At 45.5% G+C, this 27840-nt stretch overlaps 3 protein-coding genes across 3 annotated transcripts in view; 1 reads left to right on the forward strand and 2 right to left on the reverse strand.

Annotated features, from left to right (window-relative positions):
* The window catches only part of iars1 (isoleucyl-tRNA synthetase 1), a 61869-nt gene extending 48111 nt beyond the window's left edge, over positions 1-13758 (reverse strand). The window contains 8 exon segments of the mRNA XM_080545480.1: positions 30-117; positions 4328-4475; positions 6933-7050; positions 7313-7395; positions 11305-11424; positions 11912-12068; positions 12844-12969; positions 13742-13758. Coding sequence (XP_080401606.1) covers positions 30-117; positions 4328-4475; positions 6933-7050; positions 7313-7395; positions 11305-11424; positions 11912-12068; positions 12844-12962 — 833 coding nt within the window. The 5' untranslated portion in view covers positions 12963-12969; positions 13742-13758.
* Positions 13759-14254: 496 nt separating this feature from the next.
* On the reverse strand, positions 14255-17625 carry mkrn2os.1 (MKRN2 opposite strand, tandem duplicate 1). Its single transcript, XM_080545958.1, has 4 exons — positions 17406-17625; positions 16761-16807; positions 16415-16574; positions 14255-14614 (listed from the first exon to the last, which is right to left on the reverse strand). Exons 1-4 carry the CDS (start codon positions 17516-17518, stop codon positions 14407-14409), a joined length of 528 nt encoding a protein of 175 aa, XP_080402084.1. The 5' UTR covers positions 17519-17625; the 3' UTR covers positions 14255-14406.
* A 544-nt stretch (positions 17626-18169) lies between these two features.
* mkrn2 (makorin, ring finger protein, 2) lies at positions 18170-27022 on the forward strand. The gene is made up of 8 exons (XM_080545627.1): positions 18170-18268; positions 18906-19034; positions 20117-20274; positions 20505-20905; positions 21442-21656; positions 22471-22581; positions 25171-25315; positions 25741-27022. The coding sequence occupies exons 1-8, from the start codon at positions 18243-18245 to the stop codon at positions 25894-25896; spliced, it is 1341 nt and encodes a 446-aa protein (XP_080401753.1). The 5' UTR covers positions 18170-18242; the 3' UTR covers positions 25897-27022.
* The last annotated feature ends 818 nt before the right edge of the window (positions 27023-27840 follow it).

Consider the following 27840-nt stretch of genomic DNA (forward strand, 5'->3'; position numbering starts at 1 on the left):
GTGTGTGTGTGTGTGTGTGTGTGACTCACTTGTCCAGGATGGTGTATTCACTCTCAGCCTTGAACAGGCTGATGAGTCTGGCCTCCATCATGATGTAGGTTTTTCCTGTGGCGTTGTCTGGAACACACAGAGAAATACAACAACATTACACATCCACTGCTATTGGGGTGCCCACCATAGTTATATGACACTTTGAATTAGACACATCGCCTGAGTCAAGGCCAAGTCAGAGTCAAAGTCAAGGCCTAGTCAGAGTCAGAATCGTTCGTTTGTATGCTGTCCCTTGTCATCAGGCAACATGGCATCAATTTTCACAGCTACGCTGATGACACTCAACTATATTGCTGTGTCTCCTGATGACACAAGCCCTGTTGATGCCCTCCATAAGTGTTAGACATGAATGATTGGTTGGCTCAGGACTTCCTTCAGCTCTACCAGGGCAAAACAGAGGTGCTCGTCATTGGAGCAGAGCCACTGAGAGAGAAATCGACCTCTAAATTGACGGGCAGTTCAGTTCGAAACCCGTATGTCTGATATGTTCGGATACCGTGGCGATTACTAAAGCAGCAATGTGAAGTATTACCACTACGAGACTAAACACACATCTTTTGAGCAGAAACATATCCACTCAAATCTGAATTGAGGACACAGAAAATACACAATCTAAGAGCCCAATATGATCGATCCTCCAGAATCCAAACACATTCATTCACTGTCCAACAACGTGCTAATGAATGTTCCCTTAAAGTTGCTTGGATTAAAAACATAATACACATTTACTGACGGTCAAGGAGTGCATGAGTGGTAGCTGTAACCTTACTTGAGGGGAAACAAAAATAAATGTCAGCATTATCAGCCACAAGGAAAACTGAAATATGAACCCAGGATGTGCTAGCAAAATAGAAGAGAAAGGGAAACTCAAGCTACACTTTTTATTTCATTTTTCTAAAAAAAAGCACTTGATTTTAAGACGCACATTTTTCAAAAGCTCTCTTATGTATCTTTACATTTAAATGCAGCCCTTATTTTACTTGAAATGAGAAAATAACATTTATTATTAGAGTACTGACTTATAATCCCTCCAGTTCAATGTGAAAATTGAAATATTATTGAATTGTACTTTAATTTATAGATATTATGATGTTCCAGACCTTTGCTTGAGGAAGTTTTCTCTAACTGGACACATAATTGAATACCCCTGGCCTAGTCAGAGTCAAAGTGAAGGCCTAGACAGAGTCAAAGTGGGAAATGCGATGGAACTAGTTCAAAATGCGCGCCTATCATGCACATATCAGCCTAACGTTAGATAGATAACTTTACATTAAATATGTCTACCATCATCCGCTGTCAAACGCCACAGGTAATAATTTATTTCTAAATAAACATCTCTGAAATGTGAATCGCGCACCAATGTATTTCTATGGGGAAGGCTGGGCTTGACGCTTCCATTGGACTGACGCCGGGGCAGAGGAACAGGGTGACTGTCACAGATTTTTTTGTTATGCTTGTTATAAAGAAAAGGTCTATAGTGCATTGAAATTACATTAAACTAAGATAATAAGATGGTTAACATAATTTTTCTAATCTTCATTAATAAGTAATTACAGAAAAAGTAAATGACATTTCTGGCTGGCTTCCGTATTTACGAGAGCGGAATAACATTTCTGTAGATGATTCGCAATGCATGCCGGAAGGTAGTCCCATTACCCCTAGCCCTCGATGAAAAATGAATTGGGACACCACTACCCCTAAACGTGAACGCGCAAAAACGGAGCCGAAGGGGTGAAAACCTGAGCCGGAGGGGTGAATTGGGATTCACCCAAAGTGAAGGCGTAGTGAGTCAGAGTCAGTCAGAGTCATGGCCAAAGTCACAGCAGAGTCATCCCCAGAGTCAGAGTTCTCAGAGTGATCGCCAGAGGAGGAAGAGGGTAGATATGAGGTGGAGCAGAGACAGAACACCATCTGTTCAACACACAGCTGTATCCCAACACTGGGCATTGTGCCACCCTGCACATTCAATCTAAAACAGATCTCAGGGAGCATGTCAATGTCTCTAATAATAATAACTAGACAGGTACAATTCCTGTGGAAATTGTGAAGTGTGCTTGCCCCCCCCCCACCCCCCCGGGCCACTCCATTGCATCCCCTGGCGAAGATCGCGTTTCTCTAGCTCACCCACAGGCCGAGCTAACTAGCACTAGCTAACTAGCTAATTGGCGCTAGTTCGCTAAGTCCCCTGCACCTCCCTGCACCCCCCGGCGAAGACCGCGTTTCTCTAGCTCACCTATTACCTAAATAATAACTTGGATTTGTACAGCGCCTTTCATAAAACCCAAGGACGCTCTAAAGGACACGGATACAGAATTTATATTATCACCTTACTGTAAGGACATGTTCATAATCTATCCTATGAAAGTGAAGAATTAGCCAAAAAATATCAAGGTCAAAAAGCAAGGAGGATCAGGATGTACTGTAGTAAAAGACAGCTGTCTGACGTACAGCACACCTGGGTTGAATAATGCAGCATTTCAATATCCATTTAAAAGCTTCCTCCTCTACCATTTCCTGCAGGAATATAGATATAGAAAAAGAGAGCGAGAGACAGACAGAGAGAGAGAGAGAGAGAGAGAGAGAGAGAGAGAGACAGGGAGTAAAGGTAAAGAGAGGTAACCACAGAACAGCTCCCAATCAGCTGTGAATAATAAGGTCCAAACGGCCGTAGCCTGGCAGGAAGAGGCTGCATCAATAAGAGATGCCACTTCCTCCCCTGACTGGGGGCGATAAATGATTGCGCAGCCCCAGACCGGCTGCTGGCAGGTCCGACCCGGTCCAGCACGGAGCTGATAACATCGACGCAGAACAGAACAGAGCCGGTGCCTGGCTGGTAGGGAGAGAGAGAGAGAGAGAGAGAGAGAGAGAGAGAGAGAGAGAGAGAGAGAGAGAGAGAGAGAGAGAGAGAGAGAGAGAGAGAGAGAGAGGAGAGAGAGAGAGAGAGAGAGAGAGAGAGAGAGAGAGAAAGAGAGAGAGAAAGAGAGAGAGAGGAGAGAGAAAGGAAGGAGAGAGAGAGAGAGAGAGGAGAGAGAAAGGAAGGAGAGAGGGGAGAGAGAAGAGAGAGAGGGCAGGGGAGAAAGGAGAGAGAGAGAGAGGGCAGGGGAGAAAGGAGAGAGGGGGGAGGAGAGAGAAATAGAGAGAGGGGGCAGAGAGAAAGAGAGAGAGAGAGAGAAAGAGGAGAGAGAGGGAGAAAGAGAGAGAGAGGGGAGAGACAGAGGAGAAAGAAAGGAGAGGGAGAGAGAGAGAGAGAGAGTGTGAGGAGAGAGAGAGAGAGAGAGAGAGAGAGAGAGAGAGAGAGAGAGAGAGAGAGAGAGAGAGAGAGAGAGAGAGAGAGAGAGAGAGAGAAAGAGACAGAGAGACCAGACTACATTGGTATTCCGGGCTGCTCCTCCATGCAGCATGCCATGATTGGTTGAGCCCTGGGCACGGCGCCACAGTGCGCCCTGCTGGTGGGTGTAGGCCAGGACACGGAGGAGGGAAAGTAGGTCACCTTTTCTATCACCATCCTCTTTCACAGGGATCCAAAGCAACAGCAAAAAAAAAGCTCTAGTAGAGTATTTTTATATTTGAACAAGGACAGGTCTTTTTTAAATGACCTGATTTGAGATTGCCTTCCCTCTATCCCCCGCCTCAGCCCTCTGAGAGCTCACAGCCACAGCCAACGTTACTACATAATCACTAATATATGCAGCTTTTCCACAACATCAAATGCATGTTTGACAATAATTATGCGATTTCCATACACGTGGAATGACATGACGGTATAAAGCAAAAACATAGAACATGGTCGTCGGAGGGAAACATCATCTGATGTTGATCACAAGGAAACACCGGCAAGCGCAACATCAGACCAAGCTGTGGCATGCAGACAGTCCAGTTCTGTTACTGCACAATGGTGACCTGATAACCACCTGATGATCACCTGATGATCACCTGATGATCACCTGGGCCCAGTTGTTCAGAACATTAATCTGGATCAGAATGATCCTGATTCTTTTTTGCTATCCAGGATCAGATCGAGCTGGCTGATTTCCCCTATACGACTCAAAAATCAGCCAGCTCGATCTGATCCTGGATAGCAAAAAAGAATCAGGATAATTCTGATCCAGATTAAACGTTTTGAACAACTGGGCCCTGATGATCACCTGATGATCCATCCGGTCACAGAGAAGGGAGGAAGGAGAAAATAGAAAATAGAGAAAGTAGGAAGGAAAGTAGGAAGGATGGCAATCTCTATGGCAACAAGACCAAACTAAGTGTGGAAGCCGAGTCTGACCTTGGACCTTGACGTACTGGAGCTGGGGGTTGACACAGAGGGCCAGGTTACTGGGCAGGGTCCAGGGGGTGGTGGTCCAGGCGATCAGACTCACACTCTCGTCTTCCAGCAGGGGGAAGTTCACGATCACTGACGGGTCCTGGACATCCTGGGGGTGGAAGATACACACATGCGTATGGTCACTATCCTAGTTCACCATCATAATCCACTATCATAGATCACTCACTACCATAATCCACTATCCTAGTTCACTATCATAATCCACTATCATAGTTCACTGTCATAATCCACTATCATAACCCACTATCATAGATCACTATCATGATCATAGTTCACTATCATAATCCACTATCATAGATCACTATCCTAGTTCACTGTCATAATCCACCATCATAGTTCACTATCATGATCATAATTCGCTATCATAGATCACTATCACAGTTCACTATCATAATTCACTATCATAGATCACCATCATAGATCACAGTTCACCATCAAAGATCACAGTTCACCATCAAAGTTCACTATCATGATCATAGTTCACTATCATGATCATAGTTCACTATCATAGATCACTATCATAGTTCGCTATCATAGACATACTGTCACTATCATAGTTCACTATCCTAGTTAATCATCCTAGTTCACTATCAGTGTCTCTGACAGGTCCTGGGGAGGGCCAGCAGTCATGGTGATGAGTCAGAGGGGGCTGCGCCCGTCCTGCAGCTACTGGCAGCTGTGTGTTTGTGCACATTCACAGCCATGAAGACCAACCCTTACATAAGCTGCCAGGGCTCCTACGCATTCTCGATTTCAAATTTTCCAGACCTACATTTTCAGACTGCTGTATGTTTTGAACACATGTCGGTGTGTGTGTGTGTGTGTGTGTGTGTGTGTGTGTGTGTGTGTGTGTGTGTGTGTGTGTGTGTGTGTGTGTGTGTGTGTGTGTGTGTGTGTGTGTAGCGTTCTCTGCATCCTGACCTCTGTCAGACATCAAACAGGCTCTCGCTACATAAAACAGCCATGTACTGTAGGTCTGTGTACATTATCTGGCTCTAAAAGAAATATTGAATTCAAATGATTCTGGGACAAAGCTGGGGGATGATGAGCCGGCCATGGCAGTAGCTTGTGTGAGCCAGACTGGCAGTTGAGCCAGACCAGAGGTACCAGTACGATGGCATTCCTTACCAGGAGGTTAGGGATTCTGCTCCCGTGGCAACCGACCACTGTCTGTTTGTGCGTGTGCACATTCACAACACAGCCATGAACAATCACACTGGTGGCATTAACCTCCTCCATAATAACCCGCCAGGCTCTGACATTTGGATTGGGTAATCCATAAAGTTGATTGATGAAACCTATAAGCGCAATCATCATGACTGTTTACTATGGTTGTATTCGTAAATCAAAACCAGCCTTTGAAATGGTCCTAAATGACGAGTGTGGGAGTGGTGATGGTGTCACATTCGTCACAAAGCTCTGACAACAGTGTCATCAATGAAAGACCATCAGGAAAAGAGTCATGATAATCAACATGTTCCATTCCTAATGGAATGTTCCAGGCTTCGCCCCGGGCTGTTTGAACAGCGTGGCGCTGGATTACATAAAACCCCACTGCCGTTTATTCATCATAACACTTTCACTTACGCTTTCTTTTTTTAACAACAATGTCGTTGCTGATAAAAGACAGTTACTCTATCCTTAATAAATATATCGTTTAATTTGCCTTGAAATCTTTACAGTGAATCCGCTGTCATGCCAGATTAAGTTCGCCTGGTCAAATAGTGTCCGCCTGATGTAAATCAATGTCTTTCGAACGCCGTTGCTATGCACTTATCTAATCTTCTTTGCATTAAGGTTGATGCAGGCTCACTGGTCAGCTATAGCTTTTATGTTGGCATGGACATGATCTGTCAGAAGAGGGATTTGAACCACCGTCTTAAAATAACAATTTGATACCATGGCAGCGGTTAATACCACTATGCCATCGTGATGATCTGACAGTATGTAGCCTGCTGCTAATATCACCAAAGTAGTGAATATTCATTTATTAAAATATGAACATATAACAATAAGTAGGGGCTAGTATGACCTACGCATTTAATCGGTCAGCAATTTCTTGCCAAACCATTTCCCTCGCCTTGTTAATTGCGGCAGTATTGCACTATTTTACATCTTTCGTCTTCATAAAGATCAATAAGTAGGACCGCTGCAGTCTAGTATCTTCATTTCCACAATCAGCTCTTCTGGGCTCTTTATGTCTGCGAGCACGCGTCCAAATCGAGGATTTCCAAACCGGTCTTCTGTGAACACTGATGACACAAGGCTGATTCTCATTCGAGGAAGCACTTGAGGCTTGGATCCCAATCACGAGTTGCCTGAACGAGGCTTTTCTTTTAATAGCGGATTTACTAATCCAACGTACGTGGAATAGCCCCCCAGGTGGACACTATTTGGCAAACAGACTTAATCTGTCATGACAGCGCTGCCAAATCCACAGCGTGCTGCAGAAACGCTCTTACATTCTTTGGAGAGAACCCTGTGTTCCATTCCTAAAACCAAACAATGCCTCTGAATGACTGTTCCATGCCATCAGTAGTAGTACCTTGTAGTTCTGGTTGGACTCGAAGTTGGACAGCGGCGTGCTGCAGGCCGTAGAGTAGGGCATCACCTTCACGCCACGGTACACCATACCCTTGTCATACAGCTGCTTGAACACCCACCTGGGATAGAGGACGACAACAGATACGCACACACGCAGACACACACGTTCATCAGGGAGGAATAACACCTTGTGACCTGTCAATCATCTATGAGAGCGATAGCTCACTCAAGCTCCTTTCACAAAAACAGGCAATAGTTGTTTCAAGAAGTTTCCTAACATTTGAGATGTATAAAACACCTCAATACTTTGCAGCGTGTACATATCAAACATCAGGCTATTATTTACAAACAATACATTTTGACGTCTGGGTATTTGCTTACCAGACAGTCTCCATGAACCAGGGGTAGAGAGTCTTGTAGTCATTCGTAAAATCGATCCATCTCCCCATCCTCCTGACAGAGTTCTGGGGATTTCACACAAAGGAACAAACCATTTTTAGATAAAGAACACTAGCGGTCCCAGTTTATTTCAGCAAACAGTGCTGAGCAGAGGAAAAAATCCTCAGAATACCCTATAACATGATTGTTCTTGTAGCTTGACTTTAACAATGCTTTTGAGAAAACTGGAATTATTCAATCAGAGTTTTTGTAAATTCAGAAAATGCATTGCACGTCATGGAAACGCTAGACGCTAGACGCAACACTCAAAACTCTGACTGGATTATTTCTCACTGCATCTATTAGAAATAATTAACATAAAGATGGTTAACTCTGCACTTGCAAATTGGGGCCAGACAATACACAGTCACATACTGCACCTCCCATTCAATCATGAGGATGTAACAGTCACTTTGCCTCACCACCCATTCAATCATGAGGATGTAACAGTCACTCTGCCTCACCTCCCATTCAATCATGAGGATGCAGTGTTTCCTCTATATGCATTTATTGGTGGCGGGCCGCCACGAATGAATTTCCTCCGCCACTAATTGATTCAGTCCACTAAAAAATAAAAAAATCCACCTCTGAACATTTTAGCTGATTAAAATATATCTGATCCTAGATCAGCGCTATAATGGATGTTGACTAAAAAAGGTGCACCTAAATCCACGCCCATCTCTCTCTAACCGCTGATCCAAAATCAGATTAATGACATTAAACATTCAGTTGACGACGTGACACAAGGGCTACTCCTGATTGGTCTAAATGTGAACCGGCATGAGAACCGTGCAGACTCAACCATCCCTGCTGAAAAACTGTGGCAAGTTGAAGAACTCGCGCAAGTTGGAAATACTCGGAAACTTTCGCCAAGTTGGACATACTTTTCCTGTTGTGTTTGAGACAGAGCCAGACTGCTCGTTTGGAAGGACATTGGATCCGTGAGTAACGTAAACCTTCAGAGCTGATGGATGGAAACCGGTATCACAAGTTTATATTCTGTATATTCTTTTTTTTTCTTTTTTGCCATCCTAGCCTCTAGTTTTGGTTGAAATTAGGTCGTTGTTTTGAGCGCGCGTGCACGCGCGAGAAAAAAATCGCGCGGACAGGGCTCTCCGCCACTAATGTAAAAATTCCTGGAGGAAACACTGGGATGTAACAGTCCCTCTCCCTCACCTCCCATTCAATCATGAGGATGTGACAGTCTCTCTCCCTCACCTCCCATTCAATCATGAGGATGTAACAGTCCCTCTCCCTCACCTCCCATTCAATCATGAGGATGTAACAGTCAGGGCCCTATTATGCACTTCTTAACTTGCCGTCTTAAGTCTTAATTAAGACGCACCGCCAGGTTAAGACCTACCGCCACCCTTATTATGCGCTTCATACGGCTATTATGCAGGTGTCGCTAGGCGCCCACACATAAGACTTAAGACTCCCGTGCATATATTACTCATTGTGGGAGTGTTCATATGTTAATGAAGTGCGCTAGGCGCCCCTGCTATTATGCGATCTGACTTTGCGCCTAGCGCTAAGAAGTGGTTTGAAAAGTCCTTAGGCGCTAGACTTCATGCACGTTTTGAAACACGAGCGCGCCTCCGCGCCGACCGACTTCTTAAGAACGCTGATTGGGTTGATTGAGAAGACGCCCAAAACACACCCATGACTAATTTCTGGGCTTAGCGCCGGGTCTTAGGCGCCCACTACCGCACGCATAATAGCAAAGTGGCCTTGACCACGCCTCCACGTCTTAAGTTTAGATCTACCGCCTCGTCTTATTGCTTAAGACTTATGAAGTGCATAATAGGGCCCTCAGTCTCCCTCACCTCCCATTCAATCATGAGGATGTAACAGTCCCTCTCCCTCACCTCCCATTCAATCATGAGGATGTAACAGTCTCTCTCCCTCACCTCCCATTCAATCATGAGGATGTAACAGTCTCTCTCCCTCACCGCCCATTCAATCATGAGGATGTAACAGTCTCTCTCCCTCACCGCCCATTCAATCATGAGGATGTAACAGTCACTCCCCCTCACCTCCCATTCAATCATGAGGATGCTGTAACAGTCACTCTCCCTCACCACACATTCAATCATGAGGATGTAACAGTCACTCTCCCTCACCGCCCATTCAATCATGAGGATGTAACAGTCTCTCTCCCTCACCTCCCATTCAATCATGAGGATGTAACAGTCTCTCTCCCTCACCTCCCATTCAATCATGAGGATGTAACAGTCTCTCTCCCTCACCTCCCATTCAATCATGAGGATGTAACAGTCACTCTCCCTCACCTCCCATTCAATCATGAGGATGTAACAGTCCCTCTCCCTCACCTCCCATTCAATCATGAGGATGTAACAGTCCCTCTCCCTCCCCTCCCATTCAATCATGAGGATGCTGTAACAGTCTCTCTCCCTCACCTCCCATTCAATCATGAGGATGTAACAGTCTCTCTCCCTCACCTCCCATTCAATCATGAGGATGTAACAGTCAGTCTCCCTCACCTCCCATTCAATCATGAGGATGTAACAGTCCCTCTCCCTCACCTCCCATTCAATCATGAGGATGTAACAGTCCCTCTCCCTCACCTCCCATTCAATCATGAGGATGTAACAGTCCCTCTCCCTCACCTCCCATTCAATCATGAGGATGTAACAGTCCCTCTCCCTCACCTCCCATTCAATCATGAGGATGTAACAGTCTCTCCCCCTCACCTCCCATTCAATCATGAGGATGTAACAGTCTCTCTCCCTCACCACCCATTCAATCATGAGGATGTAACAGTCCCTCTCCCTCACCTCCCATTCAATCATGAGGATGTAACAGTCACTCTGCCTCACCACACATTCAATCATGAGGATGTAACAGTCTCTCTCCCTCACCTCCCATTCAATCATGAGGATGTAACAGTCCCTCTCCCTCACCTCCCATTCAATCATGAGGATGTAACTGTCCCTCTCCCTCACCACCCATTCAATCATGAGGATGTAACAGTCCCTCTCCCTCACCACCCATTCAATCATGAGGATGTAACAGTCCCTCTCCCTCACCTCCCATTCAATCATGAGGATGCTGTCTCCCTCACCACCCATTCAATCATGAGGATGCTGTCTCCCTCACCGCCCATTCAATCATGAGGATGCTGTCTCCCTCACCTCCCATTCAATCATGAGGATGCTGTCTCCCTCACCTCCCATTCAATCATGAGGATGCTGTCTCCCTCACCGCCCATTCAATCATGAGGATGCTGTCTCCCTCACCGCCCATTCAATCATGAGGATGCTGTCTCCCTCACCGCCCATTCAATCATGAGGATGCTGTCTCCCTCACCGCCCATTCAATCATGAGGATGCTGTCTCCCTCACCGCCCATTCAATCATGAGGATGCTGTCTCCCTCACCGCCCATTCAATCATGAGGATGCTGTCTCCCTCACCGCCCATTCAATCATGAGGATGCTGTCTCCCTCACCTCCCATTCAATCATGAGGATGCTGTCTCCCTCACCGCCCATTCAATCATGAGGATGCTGTCTCCCTCACCGCCCATTCAATCATGAGGATGCTGTCTCCCTCACCGCCCATTCAATCATGAGGATGCTGTCTCCCTCACCGCCCATTCAATCATGAGGATGCTGTCTCCCTCACCGCCCATTCAATCATGAGGATGTAAGTCACTCTCCCTCACCGCCCATTCAATCATGAGGATGTAAGTCACTCTCCCTCACCGCCCATTCAATCATGAGGATGTAACAGTCTCTCTCCCTCACCTCCCATTCAATCATGAGGATGTAACAGTCACTCTCCCTCCCCTCCCATTCAATCATGAGGATGTAACAGTCCCTCTCCCTCCCCTCCCATTCAATCATGAGGATGTAACAGTCCCTCTCCCTCACCTCCCATTCAATCATGAGGATGTAACAGTGCCTCTCCCTCACCTCCCATTCGTTGGAGTATCTCATCACGATGCTCCTGCACTGCTTGTTGTATTCAGCGATTCCCATCTTGGCCACGTCGTCCGGTCCCTTGATCCCTAAGGTCTTATCAATCTCATACTCCTGCAGAGACACGACACACAAACACGTTAGAGACACGACACACAAACACGTTAGGGGCATTTACAAGACATTGCAGATGAGGTTTCCGCATTACAAGTCATTGTAGATGAGGTTTCACTTAGAACATCACTACAGTAGAAATAGGAAGGTTACTTTTAAAAATGAAGCTGATTGGTTGAAAGGTGCATTCTGAATGTTGTATTTTCACACCATATAGAAAAGAAGAACTGGGGAAACTTAAAGTGTGGCAGTCGGCCAGACAGTAACATAAAATAAATACATAACAGCTCAATAACACAATATGCTGCTCGTCTGGCCTTAAAACAGAATTGAGCTGTGATGTTCACAATATACCTACTGCTTCTCCTGCATTATTGCTTTATGCAACATTAACATTATATTAATTATTATAATTAAACTAACATGTCACATAACATAACAATGATTTATTGCAAAAATGTATTCATTGTATCAATGAGTTTCTTACCACAGGCAGGCCATGACAATCCCAGCCGAACCTCCTCTCCACGTGGAAGCCGCTCTGGTGAGCAAACCTCGTGACGACGTCTTTGATGGTCCCGGCCAGGATGTGGCCATAGTGAGGCAGGCCGGTGGCGAAGGGAGGGCCGTCATAGAAGGTGAACCTGAGGTAGAGATGGACAGCAAGGGGGCGCTTAGGTGGCATAGCGGGTTAAGCGCTGACCATGTACCGCAGGGCTCCCGATTCGATTCCAGCCGCGGAAATATCCTGCATGTCATCCCTCCTCTCTCTCTCGCCCATCCTTCCTGTCATAATCTCTACTATATCTGTCATTAAAAAGAAAAATATGAGTGGGACTGCCCCACTCAGAAAAAATAAAGAAAGAGATGGACAGCGAGGCTCATTCATCCGTGTGTTACGTCAGCATGTTTCATAGTTGTTATGCTTTACACTGTTCATCATCACACATCAGAGCTAGGCCTCAGTGACGTGTCATCTGAAGCGCTGCTAGAATTATTTGACGACACACAAATACACAAACCAGTGTGTAAAAGGTTCAACTGAAAGGTTAGACTACAGTTTGACTTGGCCAGATACATCTACAAGTTGTTTAATATTTGACGTCTGACTGAGAGAAACAACAATAATTATCCACGGATTATCCATGGCCACTGTTTGACGGGTGTGATAAAAGCAGTGCAAAATCACGTAGAACGGGTTTAACTCTAACTTCCTGATCATACTGAACTGTTTGCTATTCAAATGGAATGATGTCAGAGTTAACTATGAAAGCATAGTATACAGGTCAATACAAACTGACAAACTAACGCAACTTCAAATCTTCAGATCAACAGGTATGAGACAAATGACACCATAAACTTGAATGAAATCAGAGAAGTTATCCACAAGTTTTCCCCCAACAGCCATCTTGACATTACTTTGGACGGTTTTTCGACTGTTTCAGACACTCCTGGAAGCAGTCCTTATCCTTCCAGAACTGCAGGATGCGCTCCTCCTCAGCGGGGAAGTTGATGGAATCGGGAACCTGCTCCACCATGGTGACACTGAGGACCAGAGGGACGACAGAAGGCGAAAGATCTCATGAGCTTAGTTCAACTGTCTTCCTCCATCAGAACTCCAGATAAAAGCTTGCTTTACTCCATTGTTTTGTAAACCATACAATTGTAAACAGATACAGTATAGCCTCAAAACATGGTTAAAACTATATCTTTTTTATAATCAGTTCTTGCATCCATAGCTCAGCCTATGAATGACAAAGGGTTACATTTCTCCAGCTCCATCCCTCTGCTGTTTACCAAACCAGCTTTGTGTTTCTGGTTTGTATGCCCAGATTGTATCCCAGATGCCCCTTTAATAAAGTGACTAGTCAGCTACAATGCTCAGCTTTGGCTGGTCTCAAGCTATGAAGCTGTCAATGCATTGTCAATGTTGTTTGTTTATAGCCAATTTCATTTTGAGTATCAATTTGATTCACAGTCAGTGCAGCAAACCTAGCAATCCCAGAAGTAGCTACCTTTCACTAGTTGAACAGTAGTTAATGACAGGAGTTGCATGCATAAGCCATGTTTATTAGTAACAATCACAGTGCATGTTGTGCCTTTTCTAAGTCCAATAGCTCCAGTAGGAGTGACGTATCATTGTTGTGTGCCAGTGAATGAAGCTAGCAAGCTATAGTGATTAGCTAGCCGACTACAGTACTTCACAGCATAAACAGCGTCTGTATGGACATGTCTCGTAGCAGCATTACATGAGTAGTGTATCATTCTAACAACAGCTTTAACATGGCAGTAAGTCCAACACATTGTAGTAACTCACATGTGTTCTGCACCCCGGCGACCAAATGATGCAACTGACAGAAAAGCGTGAGCGGAACCGGAAATGTGTATTTTATTATGTTTTATTAGTTTATTTAATATTTTTTTAAAGCACATTACAAACTTGTAGAATGTGTTCTACAACGTTATTATATGAAACCATGGTTCTTTTTGAGTAATGTTTCAAAAGACGAAAAAGAGAATAGTTGTTAAGCTGAGCGTTCAGCTGGTCATCGTGGGCATTGCATGGACCGTTTGGAGAAAATGGCCATCAGGTGTCAGTGGTGTATCATTAATCACTGGGGTCCAGATTTGATTTAGATTTTTTTTTTTTTTTCATTGATAAGACACTTTAGAAGTGTGTGGGGGGGTCATGTCACCCCTGTCTCCAGTGAAACCTACACCCATCTGTGTTTGTACTAGATGCTGACATTTACTCGTTATTTTCAAACAAAAGATTTACAACTAAACCAGCAATTAACAGTTTATTACAATTTACTTTTACAATGTACACTTTGCCTTGATGAATATCCCCAGGGTGTGTCTTTGCTGACCAACAACAACAATATCAGAACTAAACTAGAGCATCTTAATTATTATATTATAATAAATAATATAAAATCATAAACATATTATAAAAAGTTATTATTATTATTATTATTATTATTATTGGTCAGCTATGTAGAAACCATGCTGAGAGATCTCCTGGTAGACTCTGATATATGTGGAGGTGGTCTTGACCCTAGGGAGGACGTGTTGCGTTGTGAACAGATCCCTGCTCAGAGAGTCTCTGCCCTCCATTCTCCTCATGTGGTTTATGAAGCCCAGGGTAAAGCCATAGCAGCAGGAGCCAAACTCTCTTTCGTCATGGAACCTATTGGAAAAACCACATACACACATACAGACATACACACAGACACAGACACAGACACACACACACAGAGAGAGAGGGAGACAGAGAGAGAGAGAGAGAGAGAGAGAGAGAGAGAGAGAGAGAGAGAGAGAGAGAGAGAGAGAGAGAGAGAGAGAGAGAGAGAGAGAGAGCTGCATCAGTATTGCAAAATTATGTATGGATGAGTTGTTGTGATGCATGGTAACATTCATAAAAAAAAAACATCAATCAATGTATGCCTTTTACAATTGATATCTAAGTGAAAAGAAGCAACTAACCTCTAAATGGTACAAGTTAAACATGACACATTCCATCACATTTTAAAGCAAGATACATTTTTATTTTTAACTTTTTTATTAAAAATAATAAAACAAGGAAAAAGGCCTTGTGCAAAAGTTTGGGAACCCTGTCAGCTAGTACTTTGTAACTTCTCCTCGGGCAACTATAACAGCTTGCAAACGCTTCCTGTAGCCAGCTAAGTCTTTCAATTCTTGTTTTTTTTTGTGCTCAGAAATATTCTTCGGCCTTCCTGCATGCACGGCATGTCTGAGATCGATCCACAGATTTTCAATAATATTCAAGTCTGGGGACTGTGATGGCCATTCCAAAACCTTCTTCCGTCTTTCCTGGAGGTACTTCATGGTTGATTTTGAGGTATGCTTCGGGTCATTGTCTTGCTGGAATACCCAACCTCTCTTCAACTTCAATTTCTGGACTGACCTTCGAACATTAGCCTCTAGAATGTCTTGATATTTGGTGGAATCCATTCTTCATTCCACCCCCACAATATTGCCTGTGCCCCCAGCTGCTACACAACCTCAAAGCATAATGGATCCACCTCCATGCTGAGTAGTTTGCAAGGTGTTCTTCTCTACAAATGCTTCACCCTTTTTTCTCCAAACATACCTTCTTTGGTTGTGGCCAAAAAGTTCAATTTTGGTTTCGTCAGTCCAAAGCACATTGTTCCAATAGGCTTCAGGTTTCTCAAGGTTTTCTTTTGCATACTTCAGACGCTTAATTTGGTGTTGAGGTCGTAGGAAAGGCTTCTTTCTGGCAACTCTGCCATGTAGTTTCTTTGTTGTTTAAGGTATGCTGTATTGTTGTCCTGTGAACAACTAAACCTCTTTTGCACTGATGTGTGGGTTCTTTTGAGCATTTCTCACCAGATCTCGGGCCATTCTATCTGAACATTTTCTTGGTCTTCCAGACCTTGCCTTGACTTCAATTGTTCCATTTATTTTCCATTTTCTGATGATGTTTCTGACAGTGGAAATGGGTAGATTGAAATTTTGCAAGGGTTTTTTGTAGCCTTCTTCTTGATGGTGGAAGTGGATTCTGACATCCTTGGACAACAGTTTAGAGGAACCCATAGCTTTTAACACCAGACACAACAGCCACCGCAGTCGGATACTTCATGGAGATACTTGGAGATACATGGAGATACTTCAGAATATATAGTTCAACCCTGGAATTATATTCACCTGACTCATTGAAGCCCTAACAAGTAAATCACCTTGGTCTGGGCCTTAGTAATCATCGTCTCAAAAGAAAACAAGGAATAATCCAAAAGGGTTCCCAAACGTTTGCACAGGGCCCTTTTCCTTTTTTATCATTTAAACATTCAGAAATAAATAAATAAAAAGAAAGATTTTTGCAGAAAGGGGTTTGTGTAAATGGGTTTGGGTTTGTTTGGGTAAATGTTTAACTTTGCAGCATTTAGTGTTCAGGTTTGCTTTTAATCACTTGGAGATTAATTGTAACAGACACTGTCTGTGCAGAAACCTGTGTGGGGACCACGTAGGATCTAACGACAACTGTTCAAGCTCGCTGTCCCACATCTCCCCGAAGTCCTTCTCAGGTGCGACCAGTGGCACCTTTATACACTGTTCCCATCCATGGTCATCTCTCTGGACACCTGACTCAGTGTAATTGTAGACCACACCTGCAGGAAAAACAGGATTGGTCGATGTGAGAAGGACTGTGATACTAGTGTAAGTTTATCCAAAAATCAAAATCTGTGTTTGTCTTGATAGTCTTAAGATGAGCAGCCTTTGAGTCTATACTCCTTTACATAAATAAAATGCATCAATGTGTAGATGTTGACAGTGGGATAAGACCTCAGAAGCACCTTTGGAGTTTGTGATTCCGACATGCAGCTCTGTATCATGGCCTTCACTGTGACAGAGGAGAACATGACATCACAGAGGGGATAAGACAAGTCGTGAGCTTAGAATGATAAGGTTCTATCTCCGTTTAGAATGATAAGGTTCTATCTCCGTTTAGAATGAGAAGGTTCTATCTCCGTTTAGAATGATAAGGTTCTATCTCCGTTTAGAATGAGAAGGTTCTATCTCCGTTTAGAATTATAAGGTTCTATCTCCGTTTAGAATGATAAGGTTATATCTCCGTTTAGAATGAGAAGGTTCTATCTCCGTTTAGAATGAGAAGGTTCTATCTCCGTTTAGAATGAGAAGGTTCTATCTCCGTTTAGAATGAGAAGGTTCTATCTCCGTTTAGAATGAGAAGGTTCTATCTCCGTTTAGGGTAGTTCAGAGATATTGAGCGTCAACGTTTTTACATTCCATTATGTTTTGTGAGATGGAACCTTTGTATTTTATGAATTACTAACTCAAAAATGTCTACATTTTATAAATAACACCACACAGGCATTAATAAACACCTAATGGATCGGATTATGTAAAAAACTAAATTTTGCCAAAAATGGAGATAGAACCTTATAATTCTAACGTCACAATATCAGTGAAGTCTGTACCTGAGAAAGGCTGGCCCTTGTACAGACCCCACCAGGAAGGCGCGTGGACATCTGTGCCCATCGCTGAAGGGTCCCGGGACAGTGACAGGTGCCTCTAGGAGGCTGAACCTCATTACCTCGTGACAAATCGGGCATCGTTTTGGCTCTGAACGGACATTTTTTTCTGTCTTATTGTCGTTTTCAAAAGTGAAAATCACTCTCCCGCAATGGTTAAACTTTAGGACAGTGTTGTCCATCTGATCTGAGAGCTCAAATAGGAAATGCAAGACAGGTGACAGGTGTTTCAGGTGGAAAGGTTCCGACAGGTTCCAAAGCGCAAAGGGCTGCTCAAGTCAAGATTCGTACAATATAATGTGAACGTTTAATATATATAGCTCTCTGACACACGCATATCCATATATTGTACAACGGGCGTATAATGTGCGTTATTCATGCTCAGATCTGAGCAAGTCCATTGACACTCAGTTTGACTCAGTGGAATTCTGACAATAGAGTTTGGGAGTTGGGTGCACTGCCTAAAGTATAGTGGATAGTGGATATAGCCTTTATTCATGTAAACCAGCTCTTTTCCCTTCTTGTTTTTAGTAATTTTTTTCCTAGCATCAGGGGAGCCCCTCCTCATAAATTTCGTTGTATGGTACCTGTACTATATTAATGACAATAAAGACCATTCATGCATCATAAAGGATTGTGGAATTACCACCACCCGGAACCTTCCGTCAGCCGAACCCGGGGGGTTCTTAGGCGGCATTATCTGGTTGCACCCAAACGTGACAACCTGTGTGACAACAAGAACAAGCTAACACACAGTTGCGCCAATGTTATTGAGGCACAAAAATGACCACGAAGCAAGTGACCTGCAGGTAAAACCTAAACATTGCTTTACGTTCCACACTGATTAGTTTTATTGCTGTAACTACAGCCGATCTCGTCTCGATCGGCTGTCAGTATGTCTTTCCTTTCTTGTAATAGCTCGCTGTTAGCATGGCAAGCTAACAGCTAACTCGTTTAGCCTAGCGCTAACTAACTCATTTGCATGATCTAACGTCAGCTAAGCATAGGGCACAGATCAGCCATCTAGTTTCGGATCTAACCGTTTGAGATCTAAGATGTTCTCGTTCGATCTTTAGCTAGTCATTACGGTGTGTTTTAAGGCAAGGCTAAGCTAGCTAGCTCGCTATACAAGACGTCAGATTATCATTTTACCGGTCCGAGATCCAATGAATGAGAGAGAAGGGCATCCCGGGTTTGGCCTTGGAGAAAGGCATCGCAGGCTATCCTTCAACCAGGACTATGACATTACAAGACATCTTCATATTGCCAAGACATCTTAAGACATCTTCATTACCAAGACATGTTGGACCTATGTTGGACATATTACTTAAGACATTCTCAAGACATCTTAAGACCCAATCGCAGGAGTGACACACGGCTAGCCTTGGTGCTGTAACGTCTAGCCAGCTCTCTGATCTCTCTGTTCTCTTGTGTTCATCATTGCAGGTATTTCCTTCATGGAGTATGCCGGGAAGGGAATAGGTGCATGTTCTCTCACGACCTGACCACCAGCAAACCTTCCACCATCTGCAAGTTCTACCAGAGAGGAGTCTGTGCCTATGGTGACCGTTGCAGGTGAGATTCAGATTCAAACTTACTGACACACACTGCACGCCAATGGCCACACACATGGTCTGTCTGTCTGCTCCATGGCATTGTCTTCCGAAATGACATTGTAGCTGTATTGCTGTAGCTACTACACCTGTTCACTAACTCTTAAGTTCATGGGACGCACAACTATGAGGGTTAATTTTAGCCCCTCTGATTGTGCCTCGGGTGTCCTGTAAACATTTCTCTGGGGCACGAGGCAAAGTCCCCAAATGGCCTCCACCACACACGGTCTTGTTTCGTCTAAGCGTACACCTACCCCCGCTGTAAGGTCATTGCCTATCACCTAAAACAGCAGATGGTTTGCACCCAAGGACAGTCGATTAAAACCGTGTGTTCTGCACTGGAAGTTAGTTATGCCTTCCCCGCCGCGTCCCCGAGGAAAGGTTCGTCACCCCCCCGAATTGATTCTCTTTAACTCATTCAGTGCTGAGGGTTAAATAAAGTTGCCTGAATTGTCAACATATTACTAGTGTGCCAAGGATCACCTTTATTCACCAAAAAATGCATAAATTATAATGCCTCCTTTATTAGCCAATCAAAGTGTTGTTGCTAGGTAATCACCACATAAAACAGTTTGAACTCTAGGTGGCGAGTGTTCCGGAATTCTTTGGTAGTTGATGAGTTAATAAAAGCCTCAATATTATTTGAATGTCTCTTCTCCCTTTTCTGGATCAACACATGCACAGTCTGTCTGGTCCATTCTCTTCTGAAATGACATGGTATGCTGTAGCGACACCTGTTCTGTAACTCTAGTCCGTTGGGCTCAAATGACTGCGCAATTGCAAGTGCTTGCCCAGTTAGTTGTCTTGTTGAATCAGATAGGGAATCAGATTCAGTAAGAGCGACAGCGAATACGTTTAGTTCTGTGGGTCCCTAACTCGAGTTCAGACACTGAGCTGTTTGGAATTTACCTGAATTGTACATACAAACTAATAATTATCATACAAGAAATATAGAATATAGAACACTGAATCGATGCACTGTCTCTATCTAGCACAGAAAATCACTGACGTTGCTGTATGTATGCATTTTAATTTTCTTTGTAGGTATGACCACATCAAGCCCGCTGCGGGTCGAGGTGGAGGTATCCCGATGGACCAGCCTATCAGAGGCCCCAACGTTGGTGGCGCCTTTGTCCCGGGACCCGGGCCCTCAGTGGGGCCGAGCAGGCACGGCAAGAAGCCCCTGGTCCTCCGAGATAGAGGTACTACAGTCTGGATGGGTTCTCTCTCACCGCCAGCTGGTCAAAGCGGTCGTGTAATCTGTTTGAGTCGGTTGGAGAGGCTACAAAATGTAATATATTGCAGCGAACCAAGAAAGGATTGGTAGTTACGTAGATCGCCACCAGGAGGTATCATGATGAATTGTGAATCTGTCATTTAAGCTTTTTTACTTAGGAAAAGACTTATCCTCTATCTTTTACTTCTGTCTTAGCCCTAGGCTGCGACAGCAGACTGCTGCCCTACGGTAGTGAAGGCCCAGACATGGTGCCGGGCCCGGAACAGCAGGAGTGCTGGGACTTCCAGCAGGACCCCAACAGTGCCCAGGCCAAGCCGCCTCACTCCTACCTGGAGGCCATCAGGACCGGGCTGGAGTGCTCCGCCACCGCCGGGCCCTACCCTGGTCCTGTCCCCGGGGGCCACGGGGGGCCCGTCCCTGGCCACGGCCCCCCGGGCCACGAGATGCCCCCCCAGCCCCAGCTGTGCCCCTACGCCGCCGCAGGGCAGTGCCACTACGGCAGCAGCTGCCCCTACCTGCACGGGGACACGTGTGACATCTGCAGCCTTCAGGTGCTGCACCCCCACGACCAGGAGCAGAGGAGAGCCCATGAGAAGGTAGGGGGGGGGTCTGTTTGAACAAGTCGAAAGATTACTTGTCTGTCGTTATGTGCCAAATGGAGAGGACTTGTATTATAAATGGAGTCGCTATATTCAGTGTATTTACTATTGAATACATCGGTGCACAATCAATCAGTCATTTTCGTGACTGACAGATATCATTATACAACATATTATATTTACACAAATGTGTAATGTATGTGATAACCTCCCGATATGCAATGTGTGAACTTTATATGGTAAAGATGATGTAAGCGCTGCATGCAGACAGATCTGGCAAGGAACTGTGTAGGAAGCCTTTTGACATTTAGTGTCACCCATTTCTCTTCTCTTTCAACCTTTCTCCCTCCTCTTCTCTTCGCCTCTCCTCCCTTCTCCCTCCCTTTTCTCCCTTTCCCTCCCTCCTCCTCCCTTCTCTCTTCTCCCTCTCCCCCTCCCTCTCCTCTCATTCCTTCTCCCTCTCCCCCTCCTCCCCTCTTGCTTTCTACGTCCCCTCCTCTATTCCTTCCCTCTCGCCCTCCCCCCTCGCTCAGATGTGCATGCTGGCGTTTGAGAGCGACATGGAGAAGGCGTTCGCGGCGCAGCACAGCCAGGACAAGGTGTGCAGCATCTGCATGGAGGTGGTGTACGAGAAGGCGGCGCCGTCGGAGCGGCGCTTCGGCATCCTGTCCAGCTGCTGCCACACCTACTGCCTCAGCTGCATTCGTCAGTGGCGCTGTGCCAAGCAGTTTGAGAACAAGATCATCAAGTGAGTTCAACTTAGTGAGGACAACTTAGTGAGGAGAAGAGAACTTGGCGAGGAGAGGAGAACTTAACGACTAGAGGAGAATTTAGTGAGAACTTAGTGAGGCAAGGAGAACTTAGTGAGGAGAACTTAGTGAGGAGCGGAGAAGAGAACTTAGAGAGGAGAACTTAGTGAGTAGAGAACTTAGTGAGTAGAGGAGAACTTAGTGAGGAGAACTTAGTGAGGAGAACTTAGTGAGTAGAGGAGAACTTAGTGAGTAGAGGAGAACTTAGTGAGTAGAGGAGAACTTAGTGAGTAGAGGAGAACTTAGTGAGGAGAACTTAGTGAGGAGAACTTAGTGAGGAGAACTTAGTGAGTAGAGGAGAACTTAGTGAGTAGAGGAGAACTTAGTAAGGAGAGGAGAACTTAGTGAGGAGAGGAGAACTTAGTGAGGAGAACTTAGTGAGTAGAGGAGAACTTAGTAAGGAGAGGAGAACTTAGTGAGGAGAGGAGAACTTAGTGAGGAGAGGAGAACTTAGTAAGGAGAGGAGAACTTAGTGAGGAGAGGAGAACTTAGTGAGGAGAACTTAGTGAGGAGAGGAGAACTTAGTGAGGAGAGGAGAACTTAGTGAGTAGAAGAGAACTTAGTGAGGAGAACTTAGTGAGTAGAAGAGAACTTAGTGAGGAGAACTTAGTGAGGAGAGGAGAACTTAGTGAGTAGAGGAGAACTTGTTGAGGAGAGGAGAACTTAGTGAGGAGAGTAGGACGTAGAGCGGTGCAGGATGTAGAGCCGGTGTCTAATGATCATGTGTGTGTCTCTCTCTCTCCATCCATCCAGGTCATGTCCGGAGTGCAGAGTGGTGTCGGAGTTTGTCATCCCCAGTGTGTACTGGGTCGAGGACCAGGACGAGAAGAACAGACTCATCGACGAGTTCAAGTCTGGAGTCAGGTCAGCATACATACTTTTACACTTCATCACAAAACCTTTCGATTCAGTCTCAATCTCCACCGTTTCACTGCAGAGAAGATCCATACGATTGAGTGCCGTGAAGGCGTATGATATTGTCGTGTCAGCAGTCATGTTCTGTCTGTCAGTGATCCACAAAGGGGCACGGTGTCCTGATGAAGGCTTAGACCTGAAGCCCACCAACCTCAGTCCCACTGAGCCTCGAGGAGTGTTGGCCACATTGTCGACACCAATACTCTCAGATGTATAGCCTTTACGTTCCTGAGGGTTAGGAGGTAGGGGCTAGGGGTTGGTTTAGGATGAGCCTATGGATTAGGAGGTATTGTCGGGGTTAGGTGGTAGGGACTAGGGGTTGGGGACTAGGGGTTAGGTGGTAGGGACTAGGGGTTAGGCGGTATTGTAGGGGTTAGGAGGTAGGGCCTAGGGGTTAGGCGGTAGGGACTAGGGGTTAGGCGGTAGGGACCAGGGATTGGTTGAGGATGTGTTCCGTGTCGTGATCTTTGGTGTGCTGAAGGTGAGCAGCGCTGTGTGAGCGGAGGACCGTCTGGGACCCAACAGAAATAGAAAGAGAAAAGGTCAGCAGCTGGCCTCCTCTGCTTCAGTACTGACAGAGGAGATACAAGAGTGTGGGTCTGTGGGGGGGGGGGTGTGTGTGTTGGGGGTGGGGGGGGGGGGTTTAACCCCACAGTATGGCCTTTGAGGAGGCTGTGATTGACTCGATGCACCAGTCAGACACCCCCCTCTGTGTGGTACTGTGGTGTTCCATTGGAACACGTGTCTCAGGCTTCATCGGAGGTTCCGTCCCCGTGTTCCATATTAATGACCTCATCCATATGTAACGGCGGATAGTCCAGGGGTCGGTTTCCCGAAAGCTTTTCGTGGCGTTAAGTAGTACTTTATCTCGTTTGTTGATCCAGGGCCCACGTCTCTCCCAGACCAGCAAAGTGCTTCGTTTAATGAATGTCGTTCTTTCAGGCTACAGGCTGGATTGACCTCCAAACATTGATTTTGCAATTGTTACACTCTCACGGCTTTGCGGGGCTGAGTTGTTGGGAGAAATTAAGTGCTATTTCAGCAACAAAGCTTTCAGGAAAATGACCCCCATGTTCATTTCTGGTGAGCTGTTCTGGTGAATACAAAGTATTTTTCTGCTATTCTGTGTGTCAGTTCTAAAAAAACATACCTAACAGGGCTCTACGCTAACCTTTTTCACTAGGAGCACATGTGCTCCTAAATGAAAAATGTTAGGGGCACACAAAGAAATTTAGGAGCACAGTGAAAAATGTAATTATAACACATTTTTATTAGTGATTTTGCCATTTTTGCACCCAAATCACACATTGGCCCATGCCTACAGCCCTACTAGACGCAGAGTTGATGGCATTGTATTATGGTAACTAGCTGTGTCAAGTTCTCCTGGTTAGCAGCATGTTCATTCATTCATCCATGTCATGCCTGTCAGCTAGCAGCTAGCAGCCCAGCCAGGCTTTAGGGCTAGGTCTGTCAGCTAGCAGCCCAGCCAGGCCATGCAGAGGTCTGTCTCCATGCTGCCCACCTCCCTGCTGCTGGGTCAGGCTACATCAGTCACACACGGTGGCCAGACAACTCCACATCTAGGGGTATTAAACTACCCCACATCCAGATGACCAGTCCCCAGCCCCATGCTGCCCGGGGTGGTGACATGTGGAGGTGGCCAGCCCAGCACGGTGCCTCTGCGGCGGCTAGCTGTTAGCACACCACCATCCCCGGGGGTCCCACCTCTCTGCCACACTCAAGTACAACATGTTGCATTTTCATGCCATTAGGCAACTTGCTTCCTAGGGTTTCCTAGGATTAGAGATGCATTTGGACTTCTGGAGTACCTCCACTACTTTCAATGGGTTCTGAAGGTCTGAGAGCTTTCTACTTTCTACCCTGGGTAGTTAACCCTGGTTGTAACCTTGGGTTCAAATCTGGAGTGTGTGGGACCAAATCTGTAGATGTGGTGAGCTAATGAAGCTAATGAAGCTTGAGATGAGAAAAGGGCGCTTGTCTCTTTAAGGCCCAAAAGGGAGTTAGCGATTAGCGATGTTAGCTTAGCGCTAGTTTAACAGAAGTAACTTCACTTTTAACATGACTTCCCGTGGTCGTAGCGGGCTGGCTGACGGCTTAAAATGTGGCCACACGGTTCGCGCAGATTTATTTTTAGAATTAAAAAAAAAAATATATATAAATAAATAAATAAATTCTGTACTCGCACGTGTGCTCGTGAATTTATTTCTCTAGTCGCACAGATGTATTTTTAGTCGCAAATGCGAGTGAAATGGTCGCACTGTAGAGCCCTGCCTAATAATTAACATCAGATTCGAGGTTTGGATTGTTGTTTTTGAAAGATGACAGACCTGCAGATGCCAGCTCTCTACTGCAGTAGGAAGCCGTGTACATCCTTAGACCAGGGACGAGAAACCTGCCAGTTCTGACCGCACGTGTTTCATTCCATTCCATGCCTTACCACAAGCCCGCCCTCCGATTTCTACCTCCACCAGCCTCCCCTGGTTCTCATCTAGGTCTCTCTCTCTCTCTCACTTCCAGTAAGAAGCCATGTAAATACTTTGACCATGGACGAGGCACCTGTCCGTTCGGAGGGAAGTGTTTCTACATGCACGCCTACCCCGACGGCACGCGGGCCGAGCCCGACAAACCTCGCAAGCAGCTGGGCTCTGAGGGGAACGTCAGGGTGAGTAAGGCCTGGCCGTCGCTGCTCAGTCACGCCGCCCACAGGGGTGTTCAGTACCAACCATACCAATGACCTTACCTTATCTCACCAACTGCCAAAGAATTCTGGAACACTCACCACCTAGAGGGCTGAAGTGTTTTATGTGGTATTTACCTAGCAACAACACTTTGACACTACACTACTTTCAAAATGAAGCATTGTAATCGATGCATTTTTGGTGAATAAAGTCACCTGCGGACCTCGAATGTTGACAACTCGGCCGACTTTATTCCCCCTCAGCACTAAACGAGTTAATAACTCTGTGCGTGTGCGTGTTTATTATTAGGAAAGCGAGTTGGCTAACTCATTGATCCAGTAGTAGTTTTAGCAGCTTCTACAAGGACAACCCAGTAAGTGAAACTCCTCTGTATCGTTTCTGTCCATAGTTCCTGAACAACGTGCGTCTGTGGGACTTCATCGAGGAGCGCGAGCAGCGAGGGGCGCCCCAGGATGACGAGGTGTCGGAGCTGAGGGAACTCTTCATGCAGATGTCCGCCCCCGGGGAGGACAGCGCCGGGGTCGCCCCCGCCGCCCCGCACTGAAGCCGGCCCTTCCCCCCCGGCCCCCCCCCCCAGGTCTGTAGAAGAGGGTCGGGTCACACCTGAAGCTGCCCTGATCTGGCCTGTCTACAACTCTCCTCTGCCCTCCTCCCCTGTCCAAGTCCATCCCAAGCCTAGCTCTCTCTCTCTCCCTTCTCAGACCTGCCAACCACTTCTCCTGCCTAGCTCAGCCCAGCCTAAGGCCTGACCTGGCCTTTGCTCTGACCAATGTCTCATATCATAACTGCAACTGCATACAAGAACAACACTGGACAATAAAAAGAAATGTACTCACTAGTAAGCCTTTTCATGTCGGTGGTTGTGAGGCTTTTTTAAAATGATATTTTTAACTTGTGGTACATTTTTGTGTCGGGGGGGGAAAAGAGGAAAAGAAAACAATACACCTGTACATAGGTATTATCTACAATGGTTCTGTTTAGAGAAAGCTGCTATATATTTTCCTGATATGCTTTAGATAATTTTCATCGAGAGTGGAAGGCTTTTGTAATGAGTTCGGAGGTCAAACGGAGAGCAGGAGGACCTTCTACAGCCGTGGCACAACATGAATGCACTAACGCAGTGGTGTGGAAGGTATAAAAATAATTACAGTGAAATCATGCACCCAAAATCTATTTCAGACAAGTTTAATTTCCATGAAACATGAAAAATTCTGCAGTGTTTTATTTAGAAAAAGTTACATTTTTGTTGTAACTAGTTCCTTATATATTAACTGTCCAGTATACGTGTTTACTATTATGGCTGCTCACGTCTGAGATTTAGTGACACAGTGAATTTATCCTTTCATGGTAAAAATAAAAAATAATGTTGACCATAATATCCCACATCTTATGTAAGAAAAAAAAGGGTATTTGAGAGAGTAGGTCAAAGAATGAGTTACCAGTAGTATCATATTATATAAACTGTCTTGTTGAGTGGCACTGGAGAGATTGTAGACAATAGCAATGAGTATGGTGTCTAGATATAATACGCTGATGTGTTTCCAATAATGTATATTCATAAATGTTAAAATCATGTCATGATGAGAATGTTGGTTTATATTTCCACACTTTCCTCTCTGTATGTATGAAACTTTCCTTGTTTATTCGATAGGAATATGAGTCCATTCATTACATAAATAAAAACATTTGACAACACTATGTGGGCTCTATTTTCAGACGGAGTAAAGCGGACGCAAGTCCAAAAGCAGTTGTATTGGCAGTTTGTGTGTGTGGGGTGAAACAGGTGAAATAACCACTTGCCTGCGCCCTGGTGGGTGGTTAGGGGTAGTAGAGGTGTGGTCATTAGCAGCCCTGGTGGGTGGTTAGGGGTAGTAGAGGTGTGCTCATTAGCACCCCTGGTGGGTGGTTAGGGGTAGTAGAGGTGTGTTCATTAGCACCCCTGGTGGGTGGTTAGGGGTAGTAGAGGTGTGCTCATTAGCACCCCTGGTGGGTGGTTAGGGGTAGTAGAGGTGTGCTCATTAGCAGCCCTGGTGGGTGGTTAGGGGTAGTAGAGGTGTGTACATTAGCAGCCCTGGTGGGTGGTTAGGGGTAGTAGAGGTGTTCATTAGCAGCCCTGGTGGGTGGTTAGGGGTAGTAGAGGTGTGGTCATTAGCAGCCCTGGTGGGTGGTTAGGGGTAGTAGAGGTGTGCTCATTAGCAGCCCTGGTGGGTGGTTAGGGGTAGTAGAGGTGTGTTCATTAGCAGTCCTGGTGGGTGGTTAGGGGTAGTACAGGTGTGGTCATTAGCAGCCCTGGTGGGTGGTTAGGGGTAGTAGAGGTGTGTTCATTAGCAGCCCTGGTGGGTGGTTAGGGGTAGTAGAGGTGTGGTCATTAGCAGCCCTGGTGGGTGGTTAGGGGTAGTAGAGGTGTGCTCATTAGCAGCCCTGGTGGGTGGTTAGGGGTAGTAGAGGTGTGGTCATTAGCAGCCCTGGTGGGTGGTTAGGGGTAGTA

Source organism: Nansenia antarctica (assembly GCF_963989245.1).
Source record: "Nansenia antarctica genome assembly, chromosome: 15".
NCBI lineage: Eukaryota > Metazoa > Chordata > Actinopteri > Argentiniformes > Microstomatidae > Nansenia > Nansenia antarctica.